General features: G+C 41.0%; 1 protein-coding gene across 1 annotated transcript; it reads left to right on the top strand.

Annotated features, from left to right (window-relative positions):
* The first annotated feature begins 4155 nt into the window (after positions 1-4155).
* On the top strand, positions 4156-25791 carry mapk3 (mitogen-activated protein kinase 3). Its single transcript, XM_080446870.1, has 8 exons — positions 4156-4599; positions 8169-8351; positions 14295-14484; positions 17655-17771; positions 19048-19162; positions 21674-21805; positions 25126-25235; positions 25663-25791. The coding sequence occupies exons 1-8, from the start codon at positions 4373-4375 to the stop codon at positions 25780-25782; spliced, it is 1194 nt and encodes a 397-aa protein (XP_080302996.1). The 5' UTR covers positions 4156-4372; the 3' UTR covers positions 25783-25791.
* Positions 25792-26604: the final 813 nt, after the last annotated feature.

Here is a 26604-nt window from a genome sequence, read left to right as displayed (position 1 = left end):
TCTGCCACTCTCTTCTGGAGTTATTTTCTTCTCAACAGACTCGCACACAGGAGTATTATTTTGTGTTATTGTGCTTGTCATAATTAGAAACAATTGCTGGCTGTAGGCTATTAAACGCTGACTCAAGTAACAGTCTTGCTCACTAAGAGTCAAATAAAGTCAAAGGACGGTGATAGGTATTAGGCCTACTATATAAACTAATGCGAGAACTGCAGTATGTATATTTGACACAAACCCAGTTTGACTCCAGTAAACAACACTATCATTTAACGTTGAAATAGTGTATATGTTTTGTAAGTGGCTATAGCAGAACCCCACAATTTTTAACATTCACAATTATAAAGAATATAAATAATGAATGAAAATAAACGTTTAAGTGCATACTTTCAGTGGCACGTCTATTACATCATGTGTACCTACCAGCTTAATATCAATGGATGTGGCAATGGATGTGGAGCCATTTCAAAATGTGTGACATTTTCAAAGAGAACTCTGGAACTAATCTGAACAAGAATAAAGAGGGATTTATTTGTCACTTACTCAATACAGGTACAGTACAAGCAGTCCAGTGTCCACTGTTGTCTGAAAACGGCACTTTTCTGACCTCTGACCTCACTGGACGGTCCGCCACACTTTTTTTTACACCTCTCGGGCTTATCCGAGAGTGTGGCGTTGTAGGGGAGGTGTCCCCGCACGCGTGCGTATGTCAGAAGTGTTGGCAGTGTCCGCCGGCGCCTGTCCAGTGTCCACTGTTGTCTGAAAACGGCACTTTTCTGACCTTTTCTGACCATTTATCCATTTAGATAAATTATTGTTTTAAAAACCGTTTTTGTTACACAGAAACATAATATGTGTTGTATAGCTTCGTTTAAAGGCTTAATTTATAGTTTTTATGTGCAAATTAACCGTTTTTCAATGGCTCCTTTTTGCTCTAGAGGGTACTCTTATTCTGAAGAGATCGTCCACCGGAAGTCTTATCGTTGCTCCGTTATCGTTGCTCACGGAACACAGCTCGTCATGTGAACCATGGGCATGGCTACACAAGTATGAACACTTTGAACCTATTATACATCAGCTCACAACTACAAGCTCACAACGCGTCACGATTACAACTACACTTTAGAAACAAGCCCTCAAAAAACCGCAACCCGCAAACTACCAATATTACAAGCAACTTTGGAGAAAAACCATAGAGCAAAACACGCCCAAAGTTGCTCATAATAAGCAGATCTGGCAACACTGCCAGGAAGTGTGCTGCTGCATGCTGCTGCTGCGGTGACGTCAACACGGAAGGGTGTGTTCCACACGCACGCGCTTCAATCTTGTGCGCAGTCGGTACTTGATTGGTTTATAATTATATTATATAATTGCTGTTTTTCATCATATCGATAGAACGTGGTGTGAAATAGTTGGCCCCAAAATATCTGTGATATCAATCTGAGTATCAATAAAAACAGCTTGCTTTAAGTTTAACCACTTAAACCCCAGCATCGGTATTGTGGAGAAAGCTTTCACTGAAAATAGCAGATTGCGCGTTGTGAGCTTGTCGATCGGCTATTTTCAGCGAAAGCTTTCCCCACAATAACAGAAAACTGAAAATACACTATTATTGAGCCCTGACTCCGATTACTCATATGGGGTTTAGTAACCTAATCAGTTACCGAAACCAGGGTGCTAGAGTGAGAGAAATGCAACACCTTCGTAAAATAGCAAACATAGAATTATATTTTTAAATCACATTAACCAAAATAGCAGATCGACAGGCTCACAATGTGATGCCCTGTGTGGCATTGTGAGCTTGTCGATCGGCTATTTTCAGCGAAAGCTTAACCCACAACAACAGAAAATACACTGGTATTGAGCCCTGAGGGACTCCGGTTACCCATATGGGGTTTAAAACTTATGTCCAAATATTTTTCATATAACTGGTATAGCATGCAACAGATTTCGACACGCCCACTCACGGGCACTGCATGTTTTGTTTTTTTTTGTTTTTTTTTGTCCTCGTTAGCGCATGTTTTATTATAACGGTGGAGCTGCACGGGCGGTGCTCTGCGTTTCAACCGAGACAGATTGTTGTGACACCGCCCAAACACAGCGTCCCGCAAGCCAAAACGACGCACTCCCAGCGTTGCCAGATCTCTCTCGAAATAAGCAACCTATGGGGATACGCGGACAATTACATATTAATGTGTGGGGGTCCTCCTTAACATGAAAATGTTTGAGAACCACTGGTTTAAACGACATTAGGTATAAAGCCCAAATACACTTTAGAAACAAGCCCTAAACCGCAACCCGCAACTACCAATATTTATTTAAGCGACTTTACAGCAAAACAAGCCCAAAGTCAGTTATAATATGCGGACATGGCAACCCTGCGCACTCCTATTACCGTAATTTGGCACGCGCATTTGAGGCCAGATCATGGGCCAAATCCGCGCTCTCGCACCTAGAATAAGATTTCAAGGATGGGTTCAGTGACGACACAAACAATCAAATGCATGTTTCCTGTTAGTTAGTTTGATTGATTCATACTTTATTAACAGTTTGCAAATAGTAGCCTACAGTGGTATGATTTTACAATGGTGCTAAAACAAAAAGCTCTAGGGGCTCGTTTCCATTGTGGTGCTGTGTATTCAATTCATCAAGACATTAAAAGACATACAATAATATACAATAGACATCACCACCACCAGCAGCAGCAGCAATAAAACGTGTACAGTAACAGTGGGGGGGGGGGCATTTCTGGTGTTAAGCTTAGATGTCTTTTCTAGGACCCTTTGCCATCCCACCCTAGCATAATGAGCAGGGGTTAGGTGAGGCCATTAACCTGACCAGTTTGTTTTGAGAGGTCTGAAGCTTTGTTTTAATGCCTTTGTGGTACCATGAGGTTTTGATTGAATACTTTATTAACAGTTTGCAAATAGTACAGTGATACGATTATACAATGGTGCTAAAAGTATAACACAAAAAGCCCTAAGGGCTTGTGTCCATTGTGGTCCTGCAATTCATCGAGACATTTAAAGACATACAATAATATACAAGACAATGAAGACATCATCAACACTAGTAGCAATAAAAAAAAAAAATTAGGCCTACAGTAAACAGATGGGGGGCATTTCAGTTAAGTCATAATGACATTTGATGAGTACTTTGATGAATTGAGTACAAAGGACCCCAATGGGTTTAAAATCCTCTTAGACTTGTATTGAACTGTACTTTCCTGCTTTTGCACACTGCTAAGTATTCAATCAATCAGTCAATCAATGAGTTCTCCAGCTAGCTAAATCTTGTTTTTTGGTTGACTTTCCTGATTACTTTTGTTGCCATTTTTTAGGTGACCTTCCTTGTGCTTGTGATAACATTGTCACACACTTTGAACACTTTGAGTTTCACATGTGGTGACTTTCCACACAGAAAAAATTACAGCGATTTAAAAATGAAATAAGTGTGAAATATGTCATTCCTATTGGGTTAACCTAATAGCCTGGCATTGCCAGACTAATATCACTGCGTAGATGGCTAATTAACCTAACCCATTAAAACCGGGAAAGCATCTGTGCCATTTTAGATTTTAGTGTTGGGTATTCAAAAATAGCTGATCTACAAAGCACAAAGCTTGTACATCTGCTATTTTTGAAAAGTGTTTTAACACAAATCTTCTCCTCTATTCTGGGGGTCCCTGGCACAAAACATTTTCAGATGAGAGGGTCTGTGGCCAAATCTATATCAATTTGGGGGGGTCCTCCTTAGTATGAAAAAGTTGGAGAACTACTGGTTTAGAACATTGGTTCTCAAAGTGGGGTCCAAGGACCCTTGGGGTATTTTTAAAGCAAACTTTTAACTCAAATCTTTGCTTCTGGGGGTCCCTGGCACAAAACATTTTCACATGGGGGGGTCTTTGGCTAAATATATATCAATTTGGGGGGTCCTTAATAGAACTACTGGTTTAGAAGGCATTTGTAGAATCGGCCTCAGGTCAAACAGGGAAATCATTTTTAGAAAATAATTGGCCCATAGAGGTATAAGAATTGGCCTTGTGTGTAATTTGTGCATTTGACTTCCGCCAGGCGACGCATAGTTTTGACGGCACCGACGCATCCTTGGCGTCGTCGTCGTGATTTTTCTCCCAGCAAATCCATTTACGCTGCTCTACCGTGCTGTAGTAGTAGAGACTAGAGCACTGGAGGCCCTGACTGACTGACTGAGTCCAAGCAAACAGGCTTTTCTGTTCGAAGCTTTCAACAAAGCTTCCCATCCGCCTGCCTATAGCTACGACCAGCTTGTTCAACATTATATATATTTTTAAAAAAAAGGACCGTCGGGCAGGTAGGTAGAAGAATAAGCAGCCGTTTGGGTAAAGAAGCGAAGCATGGCGGATTCGAGCAGCAGTGTTGCGGCGGCCGGAGCCACAGGCTCGGCCAGCGGAGCCGCAGCAGCGGCGGGGGCTGCTGGCACCGCCGCCCCGGACGGGACGACCGGAGCCCCGGGCTCCAAGACGGCGGGGCTCCAGGAGTCGGTGAAGGGACAGATATTTGACGTCGGACCCCGCTACACCAACCTGAATTACATCGGGGAGGGAGCTTATGGAATGGTTTGGTAAGTTTATTCACTTTCATTCACCCCCCCTCCCCTTTCTCTCTCTCTCTGTTTAGACTACTAGTTAATAAATAAACCTGGCTATTAGCTGGCTAACGAAGGGGTTTGGGTCAGGGTTGCCATGTCCGCTTATTATAAGCGACTTTGGGCTTCTTTTTCTGTAAAGTCACTTGTAAATATTGGTGGTTGCATTTTTTTGGGCTTGTTTCTAAAGTGTAGTTGCTGCTTTGGGCTTGTTTCCCAATGTTGTTTAAACCAGCGGTTCTTAAACATGATCGTCATGCCAAGGACCCCCTAATTAACTGTATTTGTCCACAGACCCCCCCCCCCCCCCCCCATCAGAAAATATTTTGTACCAGGCCCCCCCCATACAAGATTTGTGTTGTTAAAATGTTTCAAAATTACCTCTTTTTATTCAAGATTGTTATTTTTATTTTAAATAGCAGATATACAAGTCCTATAGTCGCTTCTTTTGGGCTTGTTTTCATAGACCCTAGTTGCTTATTTCTCTCGCAAAAACTGGCAACACTGGTTTGGGTTTGGTTGGTCAAATGTTGTTTTAGGTTCCAATCTGGTGCTGTTTGAAGACAGTCGACAAGCAATGAGACCCAAGCATGAACATTACCCCAACTGAACAATTTGAGCAAACATCTAAAGCAGTGTTATTATGAAGGCTTCAGCCCAGTCATAATGTTTGTGGAAGAAGAAGAAGCAAGTAGCAGGCTAATAGACGTTAGCTGCCACTAAAGCTACAGGCGTGGCTATATGAGCCTGTCAGAACATACAGGAAACTGACAGTGTTGCCAGGTTCTGCGAGAGAAACGAGCAACCCGTTCTATGAAAACGAGCCCAAAAGAAGCAACTGTAGGACACATGAGCAATTTAAATCTATATTCATCCGCTATTTTGAGCAGCAAGCAGCAGGCTAATAGACGTTAGCTGCCACTAAAGCTACAGGCGTGGCTATATGAGCCTGTCAGAACATATAGGAAACTTGACTGTATTGCCAGGTTCTGTTAGAGAAACAAGCCACCAGTTCTATGAAAACAAGCTCAAAAGAAGCGACTTTAGGCCACATGAGCAATTTAAATCTATATTCATCAGCTATTTGAAAATAGCCGATCTACAAGCTCACAACGCGTAGCGATGCAACACGTTGTAAGCTTGTAGACCTGCTATTTTGAAAGAATTGTGGGGGAAAGGTGATTTTCTTTTTAATAAAAAATAAAAAACATTTAAACACAAATCTGGTATGGGGGTCCCTGGCACAAAACAAAATACATATTAATTTGGGGGGGTCCTTGACATGAACATGTTTGAGAACCACTGGTTTAAACAACATTAGGAAACAAGCCCAAATAAGCAACTACACTTAAAGAAACACGACAAAAAAAACTACCAATATTATATTATATTGATAATATTTACAAGCAACTTTACAGAAAAATAAGCCCAAAGTCGCTTATAATAAGCGGACATGGCAACCCTGGAAACTGATTGCGCAGGGCAGAGTTTCATATCTGGCGAGGATAATCTGCTGCGGATGTAATCTTTTGACCGCAAGTCGCAAGAAGAAGGTGTTGCTGATCTTGTGTACACGCCCGTTGCATTTCCTCGTCAGTGATGTCCCTATTTGATAGGATTTTGGAGATGAATGTTTGATCTGATGATCACACAACATGAATCCTCATGCAAGCTAAATTGTAGCTTGTATACAAGCTTATCACAATTGTCAGTTGTGACAAGGCCCTTCTTCTCTCAACGTTCTTGCAGTACATGTATTAAAGATCGTTGGGAGGATGCTGTTGGGCAACCTTGTTGCATTTGTTTTCACTACCAAGCCATTGGCATCTAGGCAGCTGAGGGTATGGCAGCACTGCGGAACCAGGCATGTAGTGTGAGAGCCAGTGGTGGATGGTAACTAAGTACATTTACTCAAGTACTGTCCTTAAGTAAAATTGAGGTATTTTTTACTTTCCTGGAGTATTAACAATTTCAGTGCTTTTACTTCTACTCCACTACATCTCAGAGGCAATTTTTTTTTACTGCGCTACAATTTGAAAACTTAAGTTAGCATACTTGGTAGATTTTGATTATGACTAAACGTACATTAACCACTTTCAGGCCTATATATTTCAGCTATTTGAAAATAGACGATCTACAAGCTCCCAACGCGTGTCGCAGATTTCATTTTAAGAACTTGAAATGGGACATTTTGCATAATGAGTACTCTTACTTTTGGTACTTTAAGTAAATTTGATGGCAATACTTTTGTACTTTTACTGTGTGTTTCTACATTAGTATTGCTACTTTTACTTAAGTAAACAATTTGAGTTATTTTTCCACCACTGTGAATGGTACAGTTGAGAACACGACAGGCCCACATCCACACAGGAGCTCTACACTGTATTCTGTTGAACATAGTTCTCTCTACAGTACACTGTAGTATGTTGAAAGTCGTTCTCTGATGAGGTGGGGAAAAAAAGGAATGCAACGCCATCGTAACACAAACACTTGGTTTTAGAACACAAAAGAACATACTACAACTTGTCCTTTTGTCATGTCATTCTGATCAACAAATTCTGATCATAATTTCCTTTCTAATTCTGGTTAGATTGTCTTCCCAAAGTCACTTCAGCAAGTAATCATTAATCAACCATAAAAACCACATACCTGGCTACCGATCTATCTAAATCCATCCTACACGTGATGGTTGATTAGTGGATTGTTTACAGTGGAATACAGTACTACAATAGTAGAGAATAGTGGCGCACACAGTCCATATCGCCAAGGTAACAAAAAATACTTTAGTGTATGAAACTAGAGTGACACTTCGTCAATGTAAATATTGACAAATATCCCTTGGCTGTAGCAATAATTCATTTGACTTGTTTTCATTTGACTAGTATAGTATCTCCCATCAGGATACATGAAATGCATTTGTAGAAGTAGCCCAGGTGTACAGTTTGTTGAAACATGGAGCATGTTGTTCATGACACATGTTGTCATCTCTATCGTCATTCTGACTTGCACCGTTTTAGGTTGGACAAAAATAACAACTGTAATAATTTCTCCAGTGATATTGATGCACCAATCTTTCTTCTGCGTAGGAAAAATGTGTCTTGTTCCCCCCCCCCCCCCCCCCGGCCAGTCACAATACAGCAGTGCTTCTCATACATTTAACCACCAGTTGGATATGATTTTTTTTTCATCTCTGGGATCCAAGTCTACCGTAAGCTCTGTGTTAATTTAACGCTCGAGAGTGTGCAAATGGAACCAAATGGACCTTACGGGTCCATTGGGTTCCATTTGCACACTCTCAAGAGTTAAACAGACCCGTAACTCCGCAAGGATCCCTGGGAGTCCCCTCCATGCACCTTGCTTTTGAGAACCGCTGCCATACAGGAAGTATGTACTGTAACGGGTCTTTAGCTTTGAGGAGAGAATAGTGAACCTTTTTAGAAGCTCTGTTAAATCCACCCCAGTGTCTTAGGGCATTGTTGGCGCATCATCCCTGGTGCAGTTGTGTAACTTGAGCTCCTCTCTCTCTGCCTTTCCGTCCCGCACAGCTCTGCTACGGACAACACGAACAACGGCCGCGTGGCCATCAAGAAGATCAGCCCGTTTGAGCACCAGACGTACTGCCAACGCACGCTGCGGGAGATCAAGATCCTGCTCCGTTTCCACCACGAGAACATCATCGGCATCAACGACATCCTCCGGGCAAGACGCCTCGAGTGCATGAGGGATGTGTATCCTTTTTGCTCATTCATTCGCTGAGAGGGTGTGACTTGTGTGTGTGTGTGTGTGTGTGTGTACTAGAGTACTGCTTCCCAAACAGTGGGTCGGGAGCCATGTTTGGGTCGCGGATGATTTTTTTGAAGTAAATATCCCCTTTTTTTCCGTTTCCTATATATATATTTTTAAAAAAAGAAGAAAATATTATTTCAAAAGATTAAAAAGTATTTCATTAAAGGAAATAGAAAAAATCGTATTTCCATAGATAGAAAAATATAAAACAGTTTAAGAAGTAGTGAAAATAGCCGATCCACAAGCTCGCAAAGCGGCGCCTTGTGAGCTTGTAGATCTGCTATTTTCACAAGTTTGGGTCCTGGGCAAACGTCAAATTTCTCTTGGGTGTCGAGCTAAAATGTTTGAGTGACAGACTGATGATGCGTATTTTATGTTTCTTTACCACTAAAGTCCTAATATACTTGGGGGGGTATATCTACAAGCTGATCTACAAGCTGTGAGCAGATTGAGCTTGCAGTTCGGCTATTTTCACATTTTCTGAGAAAACGAAAACGAAAAACAAAAACTTGACATTTGGATAATTTACCCAAAATGAGGACGCCAGGGGTAACGCGGTTAATTTGTGTTTGAGGTTTGTCAGTCACGTTTTCCAAAGATGGGCCTCCTTTAGCAATTGTTTACATTTATTTTTCCATTCGCCTGTACTGAGCTGCACCTTGTTATTGTGCAGCAACACAATGCGGACCAGAATTATTATTAACTAGAAAATGTGCTCCTCGGAGCACAGGTCTCCGCCAGTACTGTTCCTGATTAATCCTGTCTTACCTATTTATATTACATATTGTCACGTGTCACTTGACCAATGTTATCTTGGCTGATGGAAGCTCACTTCAAAAAATATAAATGATTCTTTGAAGTGCGTCACCTATTTATAGGTTTCTATGTCATCATGCGTCTCGTTTTAAATCGGTTAAAATGGATTTTGTGACTCGATCAGTGGTTGCCAAATTACCTGATTGGAAAAAACAAACTTTTATGAGCAAGCTGCACCATTTTAAAGTATGAACATCAGTGAGAAACATATATAGGATAAAATAACTTTACTGAAAATAGCTGATGTTCAAGCATCATTGACGCATTGTGAGGATTAATAAATGACTATATAAACCTACTGAATTGAAGTGTAGTTATTTTCAACACAAGAGCTCGAATAAAGTACTCATGACAGCAGAGAGGGACTATTTGTAAGCGTAGCATTTCTAAATCCTTGTACAGAGATTAAAACTAACACAAGTTAGAGATGTTATTGCCGTAAATTGATGTTGATCTACAAGCTCACAACGCGCTGCACGCGACGTGAGCTTGTAGATCAGCTATTTTTGCTTTTTTTACGCCGCCATTGTACAACAAAGTATAACACAGGGCGGGGCTCCCTAGGCTGATTTTGTAGTTTGATTTCCACTTCAGGTGACAAACTACAGCAGGGTAAAAAAACTTGTCGGGCTATGTCAGGTCACTGTGTACTATTAGTACACAGTGATGTAAGCAACACAGCTGCAGCTAATCAAATTCATAATGGGTGTGTTAAGATTTTACGTGTGTCAATACTGTATCATGCTTGGACATTGGCATGCCCTTGGCTGTGGACACGCCTATGAAAATCTAACACACTCATTATTTATTTGTTTGGTGCAGCTGTGTTGCTTACTACTCTGCCATGTTTTAATCTACTGTATTTTTTCACTTGAAGTGGAAAACAAACTACAAAATTAAGTGGTTAATATTTTTTTTTCTCATGTTGATTCATTGATATATAACAGGGGGAAAACCCTACCTGAGCAAGGGTAGGGTTTTGGTTTCGATATATTTTGGGTTTATTGCCCAGCCCTGCCTCAGCTCACTTGTGCTTATCAAACAGCTGTTCAAATGATTAGTTTATGGTCCACACTTTCTCTGCCCTTATCGCAGGGCTATGTTGACCCATGGCCACATTGTTCAGACATAGTGATAGCAGTGACTAGCACTGGCACAGGAGAGCCAGTGGTTTGTTAGCTCAGCCTGTTGGTGAGTGGCTTTGATTTAGCTGCCCAGGCCGTTTTTTTGTTAACTCATTTAGACCTGAGGCCGATTCTATGAAAGTCTTATAGACAGTTTTCTGAAAAATGCATGCTGCTATATCAGTGGCGCTCAAACCTTTTCATGTCAAGGACCCCCAAAATGTATTTCTTTATTATTTATTTGGCTGCCGACCCCCATCTCAAAATATGGTGTTCCAGGGACCCCCAGGAGCAAAGATTTGAGTTGAAAATGTTCGCTTTAAAAATATATATATATTCAAAGATTTGCAAATAAATTCAAGATTTTTCTAAATTAGCAGATCTACTATGAGCTTGTATAGCTGCTATTTTGGAATAGCCAAAGTATAAAATGACACAGATGCTTTCCCGGTCTTAATGGGTTAATGCAATGGTCCTCTTGGCCAGTGAAAAGCTGCTTTGTCCAGTCAAACGGGTTCTGAAAAGGAAGTGTGTGATGCCTTTGTACGATTAGCCCCATTTTAAGGCTAATTTATACTTTGCTGCACGCCCCTTTAGACAATGTCACACGACAAACGTGACGTGTTTTGGTCTAGCGACAAATTAAGCCTCCGTGCACTAGGTTTTTAGGGCACACCTAATGTGCAACATGTTGGCATTGTACTAACACAACCATGACTCCATGGTGTTAATTCATGCCTAGTGGAGCTCAGTTGGTATACTCTAATAATAATAATATATATTTTTTATCTGAGGTTAGATTCAGCTCGCACTTGGGTTGATCATATTAACCAACCCATTTTACAAAAATAACGTCAAATCTTCCGTCTACAAACTTGCAACACGTCACCTCGCAACGCTTTGTGAACTTATAGATAAGCTATTCGTTGTACGACAAAGTAGAGGGCATTAGGGTTTAAAAGTGATATGGTTATAGAGTGGAGCATATAAGTGTTTTTTTTTTAGATGCCCATCCTCCTGCTGTTACCGTGGTAAAAGATGAGAGGATTTATTTACAAAGAACTGTATGTCAAGCCTGCTTGATACATAATTAGGATTCAGGAATCGCAAATGAATATTCATATATTCCCTATCTGCTTGATGCATATGTATGAGCAGCTTGTTTGGGCTGATGACTGACAGAGGAACCATTCACATCCCACGACAACCTGTATGCCTACCTCTTGCTTATGAATATTGATGGAGTACAGTACCAGTCGTCGTCCCAAGGAGACACGGAACACCACCACCTTGCTTTTGTCCATTGTTGCCATGTCTGCTTATTGTAAGCGACTTCTGGCATGTTTTTCTGTGAAGTTGCTTGTAAATTATTGGTGGGTTGTGGGTTTTTGGGCTTGTTTGTAAAGTATAGTTGCTTATTTTGGGCTTGTTTCCTAATGTCTATTTCCAAATGTTTGGCCTCTATACCATAACAAATTGTTGAACATTGGCCCAATTGTCAGCTTTTTCGCTTGTTTAGTTATGTAGTAGTGTAGTTCCTTATTTTGGGCCGTCTCCTAATGTCTATTTTCAAAGTTTGCCTTTAGTTTGCCTCTAATATTTGACGAATTGGCCAATGTTTGACATTTTGTTATAGTATAGATAGATGATTACTTTTGATGCAGTATTGGTCTTATTTATTATTGTTATTCATTTTAGAGGTATTAAATAAGTCTTCACTTTAGAAATGCTGCCTTCTGTCAGATCAGATTTGTTTCAGATGTGATGGCACAAATGTGGGTGGAAACCTCATATGTCCAAAAATGTTACTTTTCAGGATTCAAATTCAGAAACTGCAAAAGAAGCAGATCTACAAGCTCGAAGCTCGTCGCTTCGCTTGTGAATCTGCTACTTTTTATACTTTTGTGACGCTGTAGTATGATCAAGTAGGGCATTCAATTTGTGTCAGATGTGATGACCTGCTGCTCCGTCAAATATATTGTACAAAGCTAGTCCAATTACCTGACGGTGGTATAGTAGGTTACAATCATCCGTGTTTGTTTGTCACTTCATACAATTGTGAGCATGGGTTAAAGTTCTCTATTTTCTGAGTAATTTTGAAAAACTTTTAAGTTTTCACATTCCACTAAGCTAACCTTTTTTTTAAATCCCTCAAATATTTGCAAATATCCCCCCCCCCCACACACACACACACACGCATGTAAAGACCTTTGTAGAGCTTATATAAGTTTTGATCAAAATGTCAGATTATATAGGCTATACAAATTATTTTTTTCAACTGGTAACCTATGTGGATCCCAAAATAAGGATTGAATATCAATCGATTATTTTATTAAATGATCGATTATTGATACAATTTTGTAATGGATTAAATGATTAGTTTGATTACCACTTGAACCCCAGCATTCCTAATTTGGGCCGGAACATTCACCGCGTTGCTCGCTTGCAGATATGGGCTGTTTTCAGCAAGAGATTTGGTGTAGAGGGACAAAAGAGTGTACCAAGTACTCATGTCCTTATGTCCGTTTGACCTAGAGCAGGGATGTCAAACATACGGCCCGCGGGCCGGATCAGGCCCGCTAACTAGTTTAATCCGGCCCGCGAGATGATTTTGCAAAGCATAAAAAAAAAAAAAAAAAAAAAAATTAACTTTTTTTTTTTTTTTTTTTTTTTTTTGGCCAAAAATGTTTTAATTGTTTTTTGGCCAAGTCTACACCTGCAACCACACGTAACTTCCACTTTCCTCTTCTTCTTCCTCGTCTTTGTATTGGTATTGTTTGTGTTGGAGCGCCTCAGTGCGGCTGCAGAGTTCATGTGCAACCTCTTCCAGAGAGAGATAGAAACACTAGAAACTCTGCTGGAGACACAAAACAAACTGTGTAGACTTGCCCCTTTGAAATAAAATTTATTTTGGCACACAAAAAATCTTAAAGGTTATCGATTAATTAATCGGTAAGGCCTAACGGTAAACGGTTAATAAAATGTCTCCATTTGGCCATACCTATTTGTGAAGTTTACATTTTCAGAATGTGCTTGTACTAACTAAGACTAAGTAAAGTAAACAAAGAAAACTATCTGAAGTTGTTGTTATTGTTATTATTAGTTATTATGCCATGATTTTACCGGTCCGGTACCGGTCCGGTACCGGTACCGGACCGGTCCGGTACCCGTCCGGCCCTCTGGCCCTCTGGCCCTCCTCCATGTGGCCCCTGAGCTAAAATGAGTTTGCCATCCCTGACCTAGAGGGTTTAACCCATTTAGACCTGAGGCCGATTCTAAAAACCCCTTGAAGTTTTTTTGGGAATAAAGAGAAATGTTATGATGTTATAAATCGTCTCTCTCGGGTGGAAACCTATGTCCAAAACTGTTACTTTTCAAAAATAGCAAAAGTAGCAGTTCCACAAGCTCAAAACAAGCCGCTTTGCGCCGCGTCTCGAGCTTGTAGATCTGCTACTTTTGATGCTTTTCTGTGAAGCTGTAGTGATATGATCAAGTAGGGGCGTTAATTTAGAAAAAAAACACAAAGTTAGAATATGGAGATGAGATGTTTCTGCCCCGACAACAGTGATACAGTATATAGCAACAACTAAAATGACACAGAGGCGTTCCCAGCGACGGCGTTGAAAGGTATAACAACGTATAGGTGTTGGTCTAAAAGGTTTTAAGTGGTCTACCTAAGACCTGAGGCCGATTCTACAAATGCCTTCTAAATCAGTAGTTTTCACACTTTCAAGATTTAAAAAATAAATAAATAAAAAATAGCAGATGTGCAAGCTCGCAGTGCGGCATGCTGCGAGCTTGTACATCTGCTATTTTTGAATAGCCAACGCTAAAAATCAAAAACAACACGGATGCTTTCCCGGTTTTAATGGGTTTTTAACTGTGGCACCCCCCCCCCCTAGCCTACACATCCTCTTTGTCTTCCTTGACGTGCGGCTCCTCCAGCTACATCGTGCAGACCCTGATGGAGACGGACCTGTACAAGCTGCTGAAGACCCAGAAGCTGAGCAACGACCACATCTGCTACTTCCTCTACCAGATCCTCCGAGGCCTCAAGTACATCCACTCTGCCAACGTCCTGCACCGCGACCTCAAGCCCTCCAACCTGCTCATCAACACCACCTGCGACCTCAAGGTCTGCTCTCCCACCCACCCACCCCACCCCGCTTCCACACGCCATACACACATCATATACGCCAGTGGTTCCCAAACCTTTTTCAAATCAAGGACACCCAAATTAACATGTATTTAATGGCCACGGAAAATATTTTGTGCCACCAGAAGAGGAGATTTTCGATACATTTCATTTTTTTTATATAGCCAACGTATTAATGGGCAAAGTGGTTAAAAATGTTGTGATGTTAACTACTTTTGCTGGGGGACCCCCCCAAGGGCCCCTGGGGGTCCCCCGACCCCACTTTAAGAACCAATGCCATACACAAAAAAAAAAACACATGCAAATACAGACACTTGGTATTGAATCCATTGTTTTCTGGAGGATACAATGCATCGTGCCATAGTGTTGAAAGCCTGGATTCCATTCCGAATGTAAGTGCCAACCAGCCTAGAGCCCACCAACTCCAAAACTGTATCCGGTGATTTCCACACACATGCACGCATGTACACAAGGCGGTTTACATGTCTGCTTGTTCTCTTTAGACCCGATATGCAACTTGGCAAAGGCAAATTCATCCCTGTGTCCGAGAGGGACTATATTGTCAGTTTCATGATAACTTGAATTGTGTTTTTTATCGTGATAAATGATAATTAAGCAATATTACACGAGAGGATGTGCGTTATCGTGATTATTGACACGACAGTGATGCGGTCAGGAGTAAACCGCCTTGTGTACGTGCATGTGGAAATCACTGGATTCAAAGCAGTTGCCATCAAAATAAAACGTATAAAAATGTTTTCATATTGTGAGGCATTTCGCTCTCAAAATAACTACCTTTCTGCGAGTATTATCTCTGTTATCCTGGAAATATATGGGGTCTGAGTCCCTGTTTACTCAGCCGGTCCAGACCCAACATTGAGATGGCTGTGCGCTAGACAACTTTTCCCAAACTACACACAGAGAAACAAAACGTAACTGTTGGCGCAATCTCACTGTAGTTAAGATATTCAATAGGGGGGGGAAAAATGTAATGATTTAACTACGTCTGCAAACTTCCCATGCAAACAGCTAGCCTAGCCACTTAGCCGGCTCTGCCGAGACTGTCTGATAAGCCCAGCTTATTTTTATATTTTGATAAGGTGTGCCGTCATGTTCGTTTGAGCAGGGTTAGAGAGCCCATTTCAACCAATCGGATTGCTTGATCGGAACTACCTGTTGTATAATATCGTATATCATCCCATCCCTACCATAACCTAACAGATACTAATAGGCTACTTGTTTATGTGAAGACAGATGTTTGGCTGCCATATTCGATTATTCGTGTAAACCTCAGCAACCACATTGTTGCTGAACTATAAATGCAAAACATCCAGCAAAGTTCTGTCTGACAGTGATTTTTCAGAGACACTTAAATTGTCAACAAAGCATAAACATAGGCTTTACATGAACCTGATCAAACTGCAGCAATAAACAAATTGTTGACATTCATTTTGTCTCCAATTGATGCCTCCCATAATCAACTGATTTACTGTTCAACTTTTCCCCCCAAATGTGTTCAAATGTGTTCCCATCAAATAACTGACCCTCCAGTAGCAAACGTAACCACATTACTCTCGGCGTCCCTTTTTTCGGCATGTCACTATAGGCAATGGAGTGGGCTTCAAAAGCATTTCTGTTTTACTTTAGTACAGCTGATATTATCTCATCTCTCGACAAGAGAATCCCAGGAATGTTGTGTATGGGTAAAGGATTGACCTAAGCCTCCCGTGCATGGCAGAGTCCTACAGAAGGATTCCCAAGGAACACAGCTTCTCAGTAGTATTATATCGTTGCTGTCGGGGCAGAAACCTCTTATCTCCATATTCTAACTTTTTGTGTCTTAAAAAAAAATACATTAACGCCCCTACTTGATCACACAAAAGCATCAGAAGTAGTAGATCCACATGCCCGAAGCGCGTTTTGAGCTTGTAGATCGGTTACTTTAGAATTTGAATCCTGACAGGTAACAGTTCTGGACATACAGTATGAGGTTTCCACCCGATAGACGATATTATATTGTATTAAATGATAATCAGAAGGTCACCAGCCTGTCTATTCAAAAATAGCAGATATAAAAGCTTATAGCGCGGCACCGAGTGCCTCACTACGAGCTTGTAGATCTGCTATTTTTTTTAAATCGTGAACATTTGTGCAAATCTTTGAATATGTATATATATATTTTTTAAAGCGAACATTTGTAAAATATATTGTTCCAGGGACATCCAGAAGCAAAGATTTGAGATTTGAGCAAAAATGTTCGCTTTAAAGTATATATATTCAAAGATTTGCACACATTTTCCAAAAATAGCAGATCTACAAGCTCATAGCGCGGCACTCGGTGCCGTGCTATGAGCTTGTAGATTACATTTCGAAATGATTACATTTCGAATTGGGCTAACTTTTAGCCAGTGAAATTATTGTGAAATTAAATTGTTCCTTATTTTGCAGAGGACCCCCTAAACCCCCCCCCCCCCCCCCCCCTATGACCCCTGGGGGTGCCCGGCGCCCCGGAGGACCCCAACTTTTGAGAACCACCACCAATGCTGTCTGTATCCTAGAGCCAAGAAACAAGAGAATAGAAATTTTACTCCCAGATTTCTTTTCATGTCACAGCAGTGGAAAAAGCTCTACTAAGAATCAAATGACAACATGGAAAACGTGTCTGATATCTAATGGAAATATTTGGGAAGTCTTTTTCCCTGGAGAAGCAGTGTTGAGCTGGCTGGCTCAGTTTACACTGAGCCATCGTCTCTGTCGGGGGAAACCTTGTATGTCCAAATACTTCTCAAGATTCAAATTCAAACACACCTAAGAGTCTGTGGTCAGTTGGCCTCATTTTATAGAGCAGCTTGAGCCTGTGTAAGCTGGAGACATCACAGAATAGAACCATGTTTCTCTCTTGTGTTGACAGATGTACAACGTCCCTGGAACTGAATATTTTGAGATTGCGGTCTGCAGCCAAATACATATAATTTTGGGGGTCCTTGATGTGAAAACATTTGAGCACCACTCACATAGCAACATACGTTTTTCAGAACACGGTCAGGATTTAGAAGGAATTTGTAGAATCTCCCTCAGGTCTTAATGAGAGAAATAAAAAAGTAATAACAGTATAATAATAATTTGATGTTCTTATGTGTCATCACCAGATCTGTGATTTTGGCCTGGCACGGATAGCCGACCCCGAGCACGACCACACAGGCTTCTTGACGGAGTACGTGGCCACGCGTTGGTACAGGGCCCCGGAAATCATGCTCAACTCAAAGGTGTGTGTGTGTGTGTGTGTAGAATGATTTGAGGTTTCATGACCCAACAAGTGTTTTGTAGGCCCACCCATCTGACCTCTTAACAGTCTGTTAAAGGGCAAGACCACTTTGGTAGAGGTTTGGGTTGTGTAGTTACAGTACCTTGCCATGATGTAACTCCAAAGGTGGGCAAGAAATAAAAAATAATTGCTCCATTGATTAAAAATTGATAATTCAAAATATGCTCCTCATTGACTTACATTGTACACTGAAACAGCTCTCAAAGTCACTATTTTAACACATAAACGAACGCAAACTAAGTTGATTCAGACAATATAGAGCATCACCAAACCCAGTACTGTTTTTAATTTTTTTTTTTTTAATAAGTAGAAAACCGCGGATCCGGATCCAGATCTTCAAATAGTAAAATCAACAGGAAGTTGACATTTTTATAAAAAAAACAAACAGTACTGGGTTTGGTGATGCTCTATATTGCCTGAATCAGCTATGTTTGGGTTCATTTATGTGCTAAAAGAGTGACTTTGAGAGCTGTTTTACCGTACAATGTAAGTCAATGAGGAGCATTTTTTTAATTATCAATTTCTAATCAATGGAGCAATTATTTATGATTTCTTGCCCACCTTTGGGGTTACATCATGGCAAGGTAACAACACAACCCAAACCTCTACCAAAGTGGTCTTACCCTTTAAGTGGTCCGATGGGAGGGCCGTGTGCATTTTCAGTGCATGTTTGTTGTAATAAATCAATCGGTTGTGTTCAATGGAACTAAGTGTTCTCGCGTTTGGCCAGTTATTCGGCGGCCCCCAGGTTGGGCCTCGCTGACCTATTGGATAGTGTTTCATGGCTTAAAGTTCTCAGTCGTCACGACCAATTTAAGTCATTTGGATTCTATAAAAGCCTGCATGTCTTCTATGAAAGCATGTCTTGCGCAAAAGAAAATCCGATCTACAAGCTCACAACGCGTCGCAGCGCTACGCGTTGTGAGCTTGTAGATCGGCAATTTTTGGTTGTTAGTTTATTTTAAGATTAAAGAGTGTATTTGAAGTGGTCGATCTAGCAATAGAAGCGTAGTCCACAAACATGAATGGTCTCAGAAATGTCATAAAAGCAAAGGTTAAAACCTCAAATCTGTGATTTTCCCCAACTGGGTTGGGTGTATGTAAAACAGCAGCAACATTAGGTTTAGTATGATGATACATTTTCATGTCATGAGTCATGAGATTTTACTTGGCTTTTATTGCGTGAGTATTTGAGCCTGTCTGTCTGCATGTCTCAGGGCTACTCCAAGTCCATTGATATCTGGTCAGTGGGCTGCATACTGGCCGAGATGCTGTCCAACAGGCCCATCTTCCCTGGGAAACACTACCTGGACCAGCTCAACCACATACTGGGTGAGAAGCAACGCACACTGATTCCACTCCTTCACACCACGTCCACAAGCATCCATATCGTCAGAAATCGGGGCAGAAACCTCCTGTCTCCCATGTGATAATGCTTTTCTTTTTTCTTTTTTCAAAAGTAGCAGATCCACAAAGCTCGAAACGCGGCGCGAAGTGATGCGTTTTGAGCTTGTCGATCTGCTCCTTTTTTGATGCTTTTGAATCCTGAAAAGTCACAGTTTTGGACATAATGAGGTTTCCACCCGACAGAGACCATAATGCAAAGAAACGAGAGAAACCATTAACACATTGACTGCCAATCACGTAGATCTACGCGAACCGCTTTAAAGCCGCCACGTGCCAATCGCGTAGATCTACGTGAAGTGAAAAAAAAAAAATGTTTTTTTTTTTCCAATTTCACCCAAAGACCAAGGAGATATGATTAGTTGAAGATCTAGACTCCTATCCACTTCCTTGTTAACTTAAAACTTAAAAATGCTGTATTTCGGCTCCTGAGTACTTTTTTTTTTCCAATGAAAAACTCTGGCACTGGCTAAAAAATTATGAAATAATTCTGGCAGTCAATGTGTTAACGGAGCACTTCACCCATTTTCAACCACATGGTCATATAATTGGCCCACACTAATGCGTATTATATGGCACCATTTCCATCTGCTCACTCACTGCGTCTCGGCTATTGGACGGTGCAGAAACCTGCCTTCAAATGAAATCATCGATGGGGATTTCAGGCCAATGACCCCTAACCCTATAAAAACGACAGCCTTTCTCTTCCTGTAAAGTTGGCATGCTGAAATTGAAGCCATTTTTGTATTAATTATAAAGTTTGAGATTTACTTTGAATTTACCAATCCTCTCTACCGATGCCACGACACTCTTCTGAGACACGGAGCGAGTAGACAGAAATGGTGCCATCTTATGATGAGCATTAGTGAGGAGTGGACCAATTATATGAGGCTGGGTTGAAAATGGGTGAAGTGGTCTTTTAACCCATTGAGACCTGAAGCCGATTCTACATGTCTCCTAAATCTCTGTATTTTTTTCCTGAAAAACGTATGTTTCTATATCAGTGGTGCTCAATCTTTTTCATGTCAAGGACCCCCAAATTTTTATGTATTTGGCCGCGGACCCCCATCAAAATATTTTGTTCCAGGGACCCCCAGAAGCACAGATTTGAGTTAAAAATGTTCGCTTAAAAAATATATTATGTTCAAAGATTTGCACACATTTTCATGATTTTTCAAAAATAGCAGATATACAAGCTCGTAGCGCGGCACTCGGTGCCGCGCTATGAGCTTGTAGATCTGCTATTTTTGAATAGCCTAAAGCAGGGATGTCAAACATACGGCCCGCGGGCCGGATCAGGCCCGCTAACTAGTTTAATCCGGCCCGCGAGATGATTTTGCAAAGCATTTAAAAAAAAAAAAAAAAAAAAAAAAGGTTTTTTTTTTTTTTTTTTTTTTGTGCCAAAAATGTTTTAATTGTTTTTTGGCCAAGTCTACACCTGCAACCACACGTAACTTCGACTTTCCTCTTCTTCTTCCTCGTCTTTGTATTGGTATTGTTTGTGTTGGAGCGCCTCAGTGCGGCTGCAGAGTTCATGTGCAACCTCTTCCAGAGAGAAATAGAGACACTAGAAACTCTGCTGGAGACACAAAAAAAGTGTGTAGACTTGCCCCTTTAAAATAAAATGTATTTTGGCACAAAAAAACAAAAAACTAAAAAAAAAAGTTTTTAACGGTTATCGATTAATTAATTGGTAAGGCCTAACGGTAAACGGTTAATAAAATGTATCCATTTGGCCATCCCTATTTGTGAAGTTTACATTTTCAGAATGTGCTTGTACTAACTAAGACTAAGTAAAGTAAACAAAGAAAACTATCTGAAGTTGTTGTTATTGTTATTATTAGTTATTATGCCATGTTTTTACCGGTCCGGTACCGGTCCGGTACCGGTCCGGCCCTCTGGCCCTCTGGCCCTCCTCCATGTGGCCCCTGAGCTAAAATGAGTTTGACATCCCTGGCCTAAAGTGTAAAATAATGCTTTTTAGCTCAAATCTAAAAATGACACAGTTCCAGGTATTAATGGGTTAATAATGAATTACCCCTCACTCATAGATCTACAGATTATATTATCCTATCTATAGACGAATCCACAGACGCGCTGCCTGTAGCTGCCTGTAGCTGCCTGTAGGCGGCCATTGCTGCGGTGTCGCGTCCGCGGAGCGTTGACACCGCAGCAATGGTAGTAGAATAGTTTTCTTAGTTGTGAGATCACAGAAAAGCATTGTTTTACGAATGATTGGGACGTCCGTCTGTCTTTTTTTCTTCTCCTTTTTCCACGCATCGCTTACCTACGGAGGCCGCTCTAACTGTACTGTAGGCAATGGGATTCTATATGGATACGTACTCGTACTCCAACCAATTTCACTCACTGCTGATCCCAGGTATTCCAGGTGCGTTATGCTGTCAGTATTGTAATGAATGCGTTGTTGGTTGTGTGCAGGTATCCTGGGCTCTCCCTCTCAAGAGGACCTGAACTGCATCATAAACATGAAAGCCAGGAACTACCTGCAGTCTCTGCCTGAGAAACCCAAGATTCCCTGGGATAAGCTGTTCCCCAAGGCTGACTCTAAGGGTATGGACGCACGTTAAAACATTTTAAAGATATTCAAAATGTTCCATTTAAAAATATATTTTTCAAATGTTTAAAAAAAATAACCTATACCCAAACTATATATTTTCCTAATTGTAATTGTGTTATCTATTTTAACCATAAAACAACCATTTCTCTTGTGAGGACCAGGGAAATGGCCCTCACAACGTCCACTTCTACATGTGGCCCTCACAAGTGTAATGATGCAAGTGTGCACACACACACACACACACACACACACACACACACACACACAGTGCTTTTGATAAGAGGAATTTGTTTCAAAGCTATGGTGATTTACAGATAATGTGGTGTATAACCCACAGTGCACTGCAGAGGGCGCTGTCTAGCCAAGCTTGAGTCGTGTCATAATAATAACTGTTGGGTAATGTAATGGGTCAAGGCTGCAAAGCTGTTGGGAAGCTCAGATCAGGTCTTTGGTTTATGTTTTATTTACTTTCCCCCCAGTGTTCTTAAGTAGGTTTGTTACCGTTTAGAACATTGATGCCCAAACAATGGGTCGGGACCCATTTTTGGATCACACAACCATTTTTATGGGTCGCGTGTTAGGTGTGTTAGTGGTGGCAAGTAACTAAGGACATGTACTCAAATACTGTACTTACGTACAATTTTGAGGTATTTTTTACTTTACTGGAGTATTTCCAATTTTAAGTACCGTAAATTTCGGACTATAAGCCGTGACTTTTTCCCCATTTTTCGACCCTGCGGCTTATATAACGGTGCGGCTTATCTATGGATTTTTACAGCTAACGGCCACTAGGGGACCTCCTAAATCTATGGGTTTTACACCCGCGGCTTATAGTCCAGTGCGGCTTATATACAGTACATACATGTACAGTATGTACAAATCATTCAATTTAGTTGCTGCGGCTTATATTCAGGTGCGGCTTATAGTGCGAAAATTACGGTACTTTTACTTCTACTCCACTACATCTCAGAGGCAAACATTGTACTTTTACTCGACTACAGTTATTTGAAAACTTCAGTTACCTGTTACTTTGTAGATTTTTGTATTATTATTAGAATTTAGAAAACATATGAAGTGGATACATGGAGACGTAGGATACTCTTTGTAACCGGTGTATTTGATGGAAAGACACGAGTCCAGGCGGATCTTCAATCAATCTTAGTTTATTTGCGAGCAGTCGGGTTACAACAGCATAGCAGTAGCAGACAATGCTCATGAGCTCATCTCCGTTCAATTCTCCTTACTTACATCTTTACTCCTTATTTATACACTTTTCACCTGACTCAGTCCCTTTGGTCAGGCCCCCTCCCTCCTCATCCTTGTCTGGTCATTTCTCAATCTATCAGGCACATAACAACATCTTCCACGTAAATCACCTCTTTTCCGAGAATTTAAGAGTTTGCCCTGACATGATATTAATTCCGTAAAATAAGAGTTCATTGGTCTGATATCATTCTTGATCATGACATCATTTAATGTGTATACTTGCTATCACCCTCTTATGGGACCTTCCCTTCCCAGAAATGGACTCCAGACCCTTGCCCTAGTAGCACTGAACTCAGAGTAGCTGCTTCCCCCCAGCTACTCTTCGTGCATGAGTACTTTTACTCACTATCCTGCTCTAGAGGCCATCTAACTTTACATAGGGTCTCACCCCTGCATAGGTTTCTCTTCTACATAGGATCTCGCCAATAGGTTTTCTGCCACTACACATGCATTACCCACTTAAGCCCTGTATACATTTCGATCTAGTTACAGATACAACCCACCAATACTAGACATGGCTATGCCACCAGACAGGCTATGGGTAGTCACTTTACTCCGGCTTTAATACCAAGAACTAATGCGCTTAAGAGAACGGAAATGGATTGTGAAGTGTGAATGTTTGGACCCCAGGAAGAGTAGTCTTCACTGTGGTGAGGACTAATGGGGATCCGTAATAAACAATAAACAAGCTCAAAATGCTCAAAAATCGACACATTGTGAGCTTGTAGATCGGCTATTTCAAAAGATTTGTATACATTTGAAAACTTGTGAAACAAGACATTCTGCAGAATGAGTTTCTAGTTTTGGTACTTTTAAGTACATTTTGTTACTCAAGTACATTTTGAATTCCAGAATTCAAACCTTTTCAATTCCTTAACTTGTAACTGAATGTTTCTACATTGCAGTATTGATACTTAAGTAAAATATGTGAGTACCTTTTCCACCACTGGTGTTAGGTTTGTGTAAAGGAAAACAGTGTCAGGTTTTCTACTCCACTACAGCTCAGAGGCAAATCTTGTACTTTTACTCCACTACAATTATTTGATATAAATATCTTTTCATACTTGTTTAGATTAGAGCTTCATGCATGTCCTTTTGTAAAATATTTTTTATTAGGTAAATATTTATATAGAAAGGTCTAACCAGGGACTGGGGTTGCAAATTAGCCTCGGCTATAAACCCCATTCATGCCTCACTGTTTTCTCAGGGCACAACGACGCATGCAGTAACATTTTCATAGACCTGACTGCTCATTTCTCTCGCAAAATTTGGCAACCCACCTCACTGCAAAGCGGTGGAAAAAGATAGGATCTACAAGCATACAGCTTGTCACGCAGCAACTGTTTTATGCTTGAAGATCAGATATTTTGCGCAGGATTGAGCACATGTGTGAAGCATACCGATGTGTTAGCTACAGATCGCGCTGTTTTCTAATGCTGTGCCAACAGATCTGATCTACAAGCATAGGGCTCGTCAGGCAGCGACTGTTTTATGTTCGTAGATCAGATATTTAGCGCAGGAGTAGAGCAGGAATGAGCACATTTGTGGAACATAGCGATGTGTTCACTTGTTGCGCTGACAGGGAGGAAGAGAGGAGACGCGTTTGTCAGCAACGTGGACAGCTGATAGAATGAGAGCTTTACGCTCAGACAATAATGTGAATATTATTATTATGAATGATAATAATATTGGTTTGTCAAGAGATATCCATGTGTTTTGGACAAAGGAGATAGTCACGTAATTAGACAGTGGCTTCAGCGTTCATATAGGCTCCATGTTTCACTGAAGAGTTTAATGTGACGCTACAGATCGCGCTGCTTTATACGCTTTTTTTATATAAAGATTTTACATACAGAATCTGCAGTTACCATTACAAGTTAGCCTATTTTATAATGTTTCTGCCTGCCTACAACAACAACATATGTGAGCTCACTGACTGAGCAGAGTGCAATTGAAATGTTAATAGCTATTTAGAAGACAATGGAACCCCAGGTGTGTGTGTGTGTGTGGGGGGGTCTTGACTAACCGTTGGTTCCTTCTCTCACAGCTCTAGACCTGCTGGGCCGCATGTTGACCTTTAACCCCGCAAAACGCATCAGTGTGGAGGAGGCACTGGCCCATCCTTACCTGGAGCAGTACTACGACCCCACAGATGAGGTACACACACACACACACACACTTGGCTTTTTTTTTTTTTTACTGTAACCTTAAAGCCTAAAGTGAGCTTTAATCTAAATATGAATCAGACATAACTGTAACCCTAACCCCCTAAACGTACCGTCTAAATACCTAACCTGAAATTGTGAGCCTAACTTTCCATTTTATTAACTTTAGGAAAATGGTCCTCACAATGTCTATTTCTCAAATCTTGCTATACTTGAGGAGTCATATGTATAGTAATGCAAGTAAACACACACACTGGACCCCATTTTGAGGACCAGTGGTGTAGGCTTCTTTAGAGATAGAACTTTTTTCTTTGCTTGGAGATGTCACATTTTCAGCCAGTTAGTGCACAGTAGGGAGGGGGTGCAGGTGCACGGATGTACATTCATGGAAATAATGTACATAATGCATGTGTGTGCAGCCCACTGCAGAGGAGCCCTTCACCTTCACCATGGAATTGGACGACCTTCCCAAGGAGAAACTGAAGGAGCTGATCTACGAGGAAACGGCTCGTTTCCAGGAAACCTACCAGGGCACATGAGACCCCCAGGTACCCCCTCCCTAACCCTACATCTACATTACACTACATGTTAACACCCAGGTCCCTCCCTAACCCTACATTACATACATGTAAACACCCAGGTCCCTCCCTAACCCTACATTGAATTACTTTTCTAGTTACGGCACTCAATTCTACATGGCTTAGCCCTTCAGTAACTCTTACCTTCACTTTCTCATACATCGCAGGCAACACACTTGTGCTCACATGCGATCTGCTTGGTACTTTGTAACGTGGTCCTAGAACGCCGATTAACTGTTTAAATCCAGCGTTCTCCACCACTGAAAAGGGTCGCATGTCACCCCGACTGCGTTCGTTATTTCTTGAGCGCGGGTCGAATAATGTGGGAGTTTGGGATTGTTAGCTGTCATCTTTTTCCGGACAGATGGGGAAATGAAAGGTAATGCAGACTGGACGCTATGCATCACTACAAACTCGTCTGTTGGAGTGTCGGCTCCTTTTTTCCCCGTCGGAAGCATGAGAGTAACATAATGAAATAACACGAGAATCGCGTTACAGATTGTAATTTCAATACACTGTATCGAATGTCAATTTTGATTCATTTTCGATACGTATAGAGTATCATGACCCCCTTAATAATTGCCCAAAATAGCAATGCCACGGTTAAAGAGGTTAATAATGGTGCTCAGAACATTGAAGACAGAGAAAACACAATATAGATATATAGATGATAGCTGTGTATATAAATAGGACAATATATAGAAAAGATTGGAAACATCCAGACGTAATCGAACTAGGGACATTGCGATTATGTGGTAGATAAGCTATCTGGTCATCAACCAG

Source organism: Gymnoscopelus braueri (assembly GCF_963280865.1).
Source record: "Gymnoscopelus braueri genome assembly, chromosome: 13".
Lineage (NCBI taxonomy): Eukaryota > Metazoa > Chordata > Actinopteri > Myctophiformes > Myctophidae > Gymnoscopelus > Gymnoscopelus braueri.
Note: the sequence above shows the minus strand (reverse complement) of the source record. Positions and strands in the feature narration are given on the sequence as shown.

Excerpts from the sequence above, each read along its gene's own strand:
- mapk3 (XM_080446870.1), top strand. The coding sequence starts at position 4,373 with ATGGCGGATTCGAGCAGCAGTGTTGCGGCGGCCGGAGCCACAGGCTCG. Across the intron at positions 8,352-14,294 it reads CTCGAGTGCATGAGGGATGT|CTACATCGTGCAGACCCTGA; the intron begins GTATCCTTTTTG and ends CGGCTCCTCCAG. Across the intron at positions 17,772-19,047 it reads AAATCATGCTCAACTCAAAG|GGCTACTCCAAGTCCATTGA; the intron begins GTGTGTGTGTGT and ends TGCATGTCTCAG.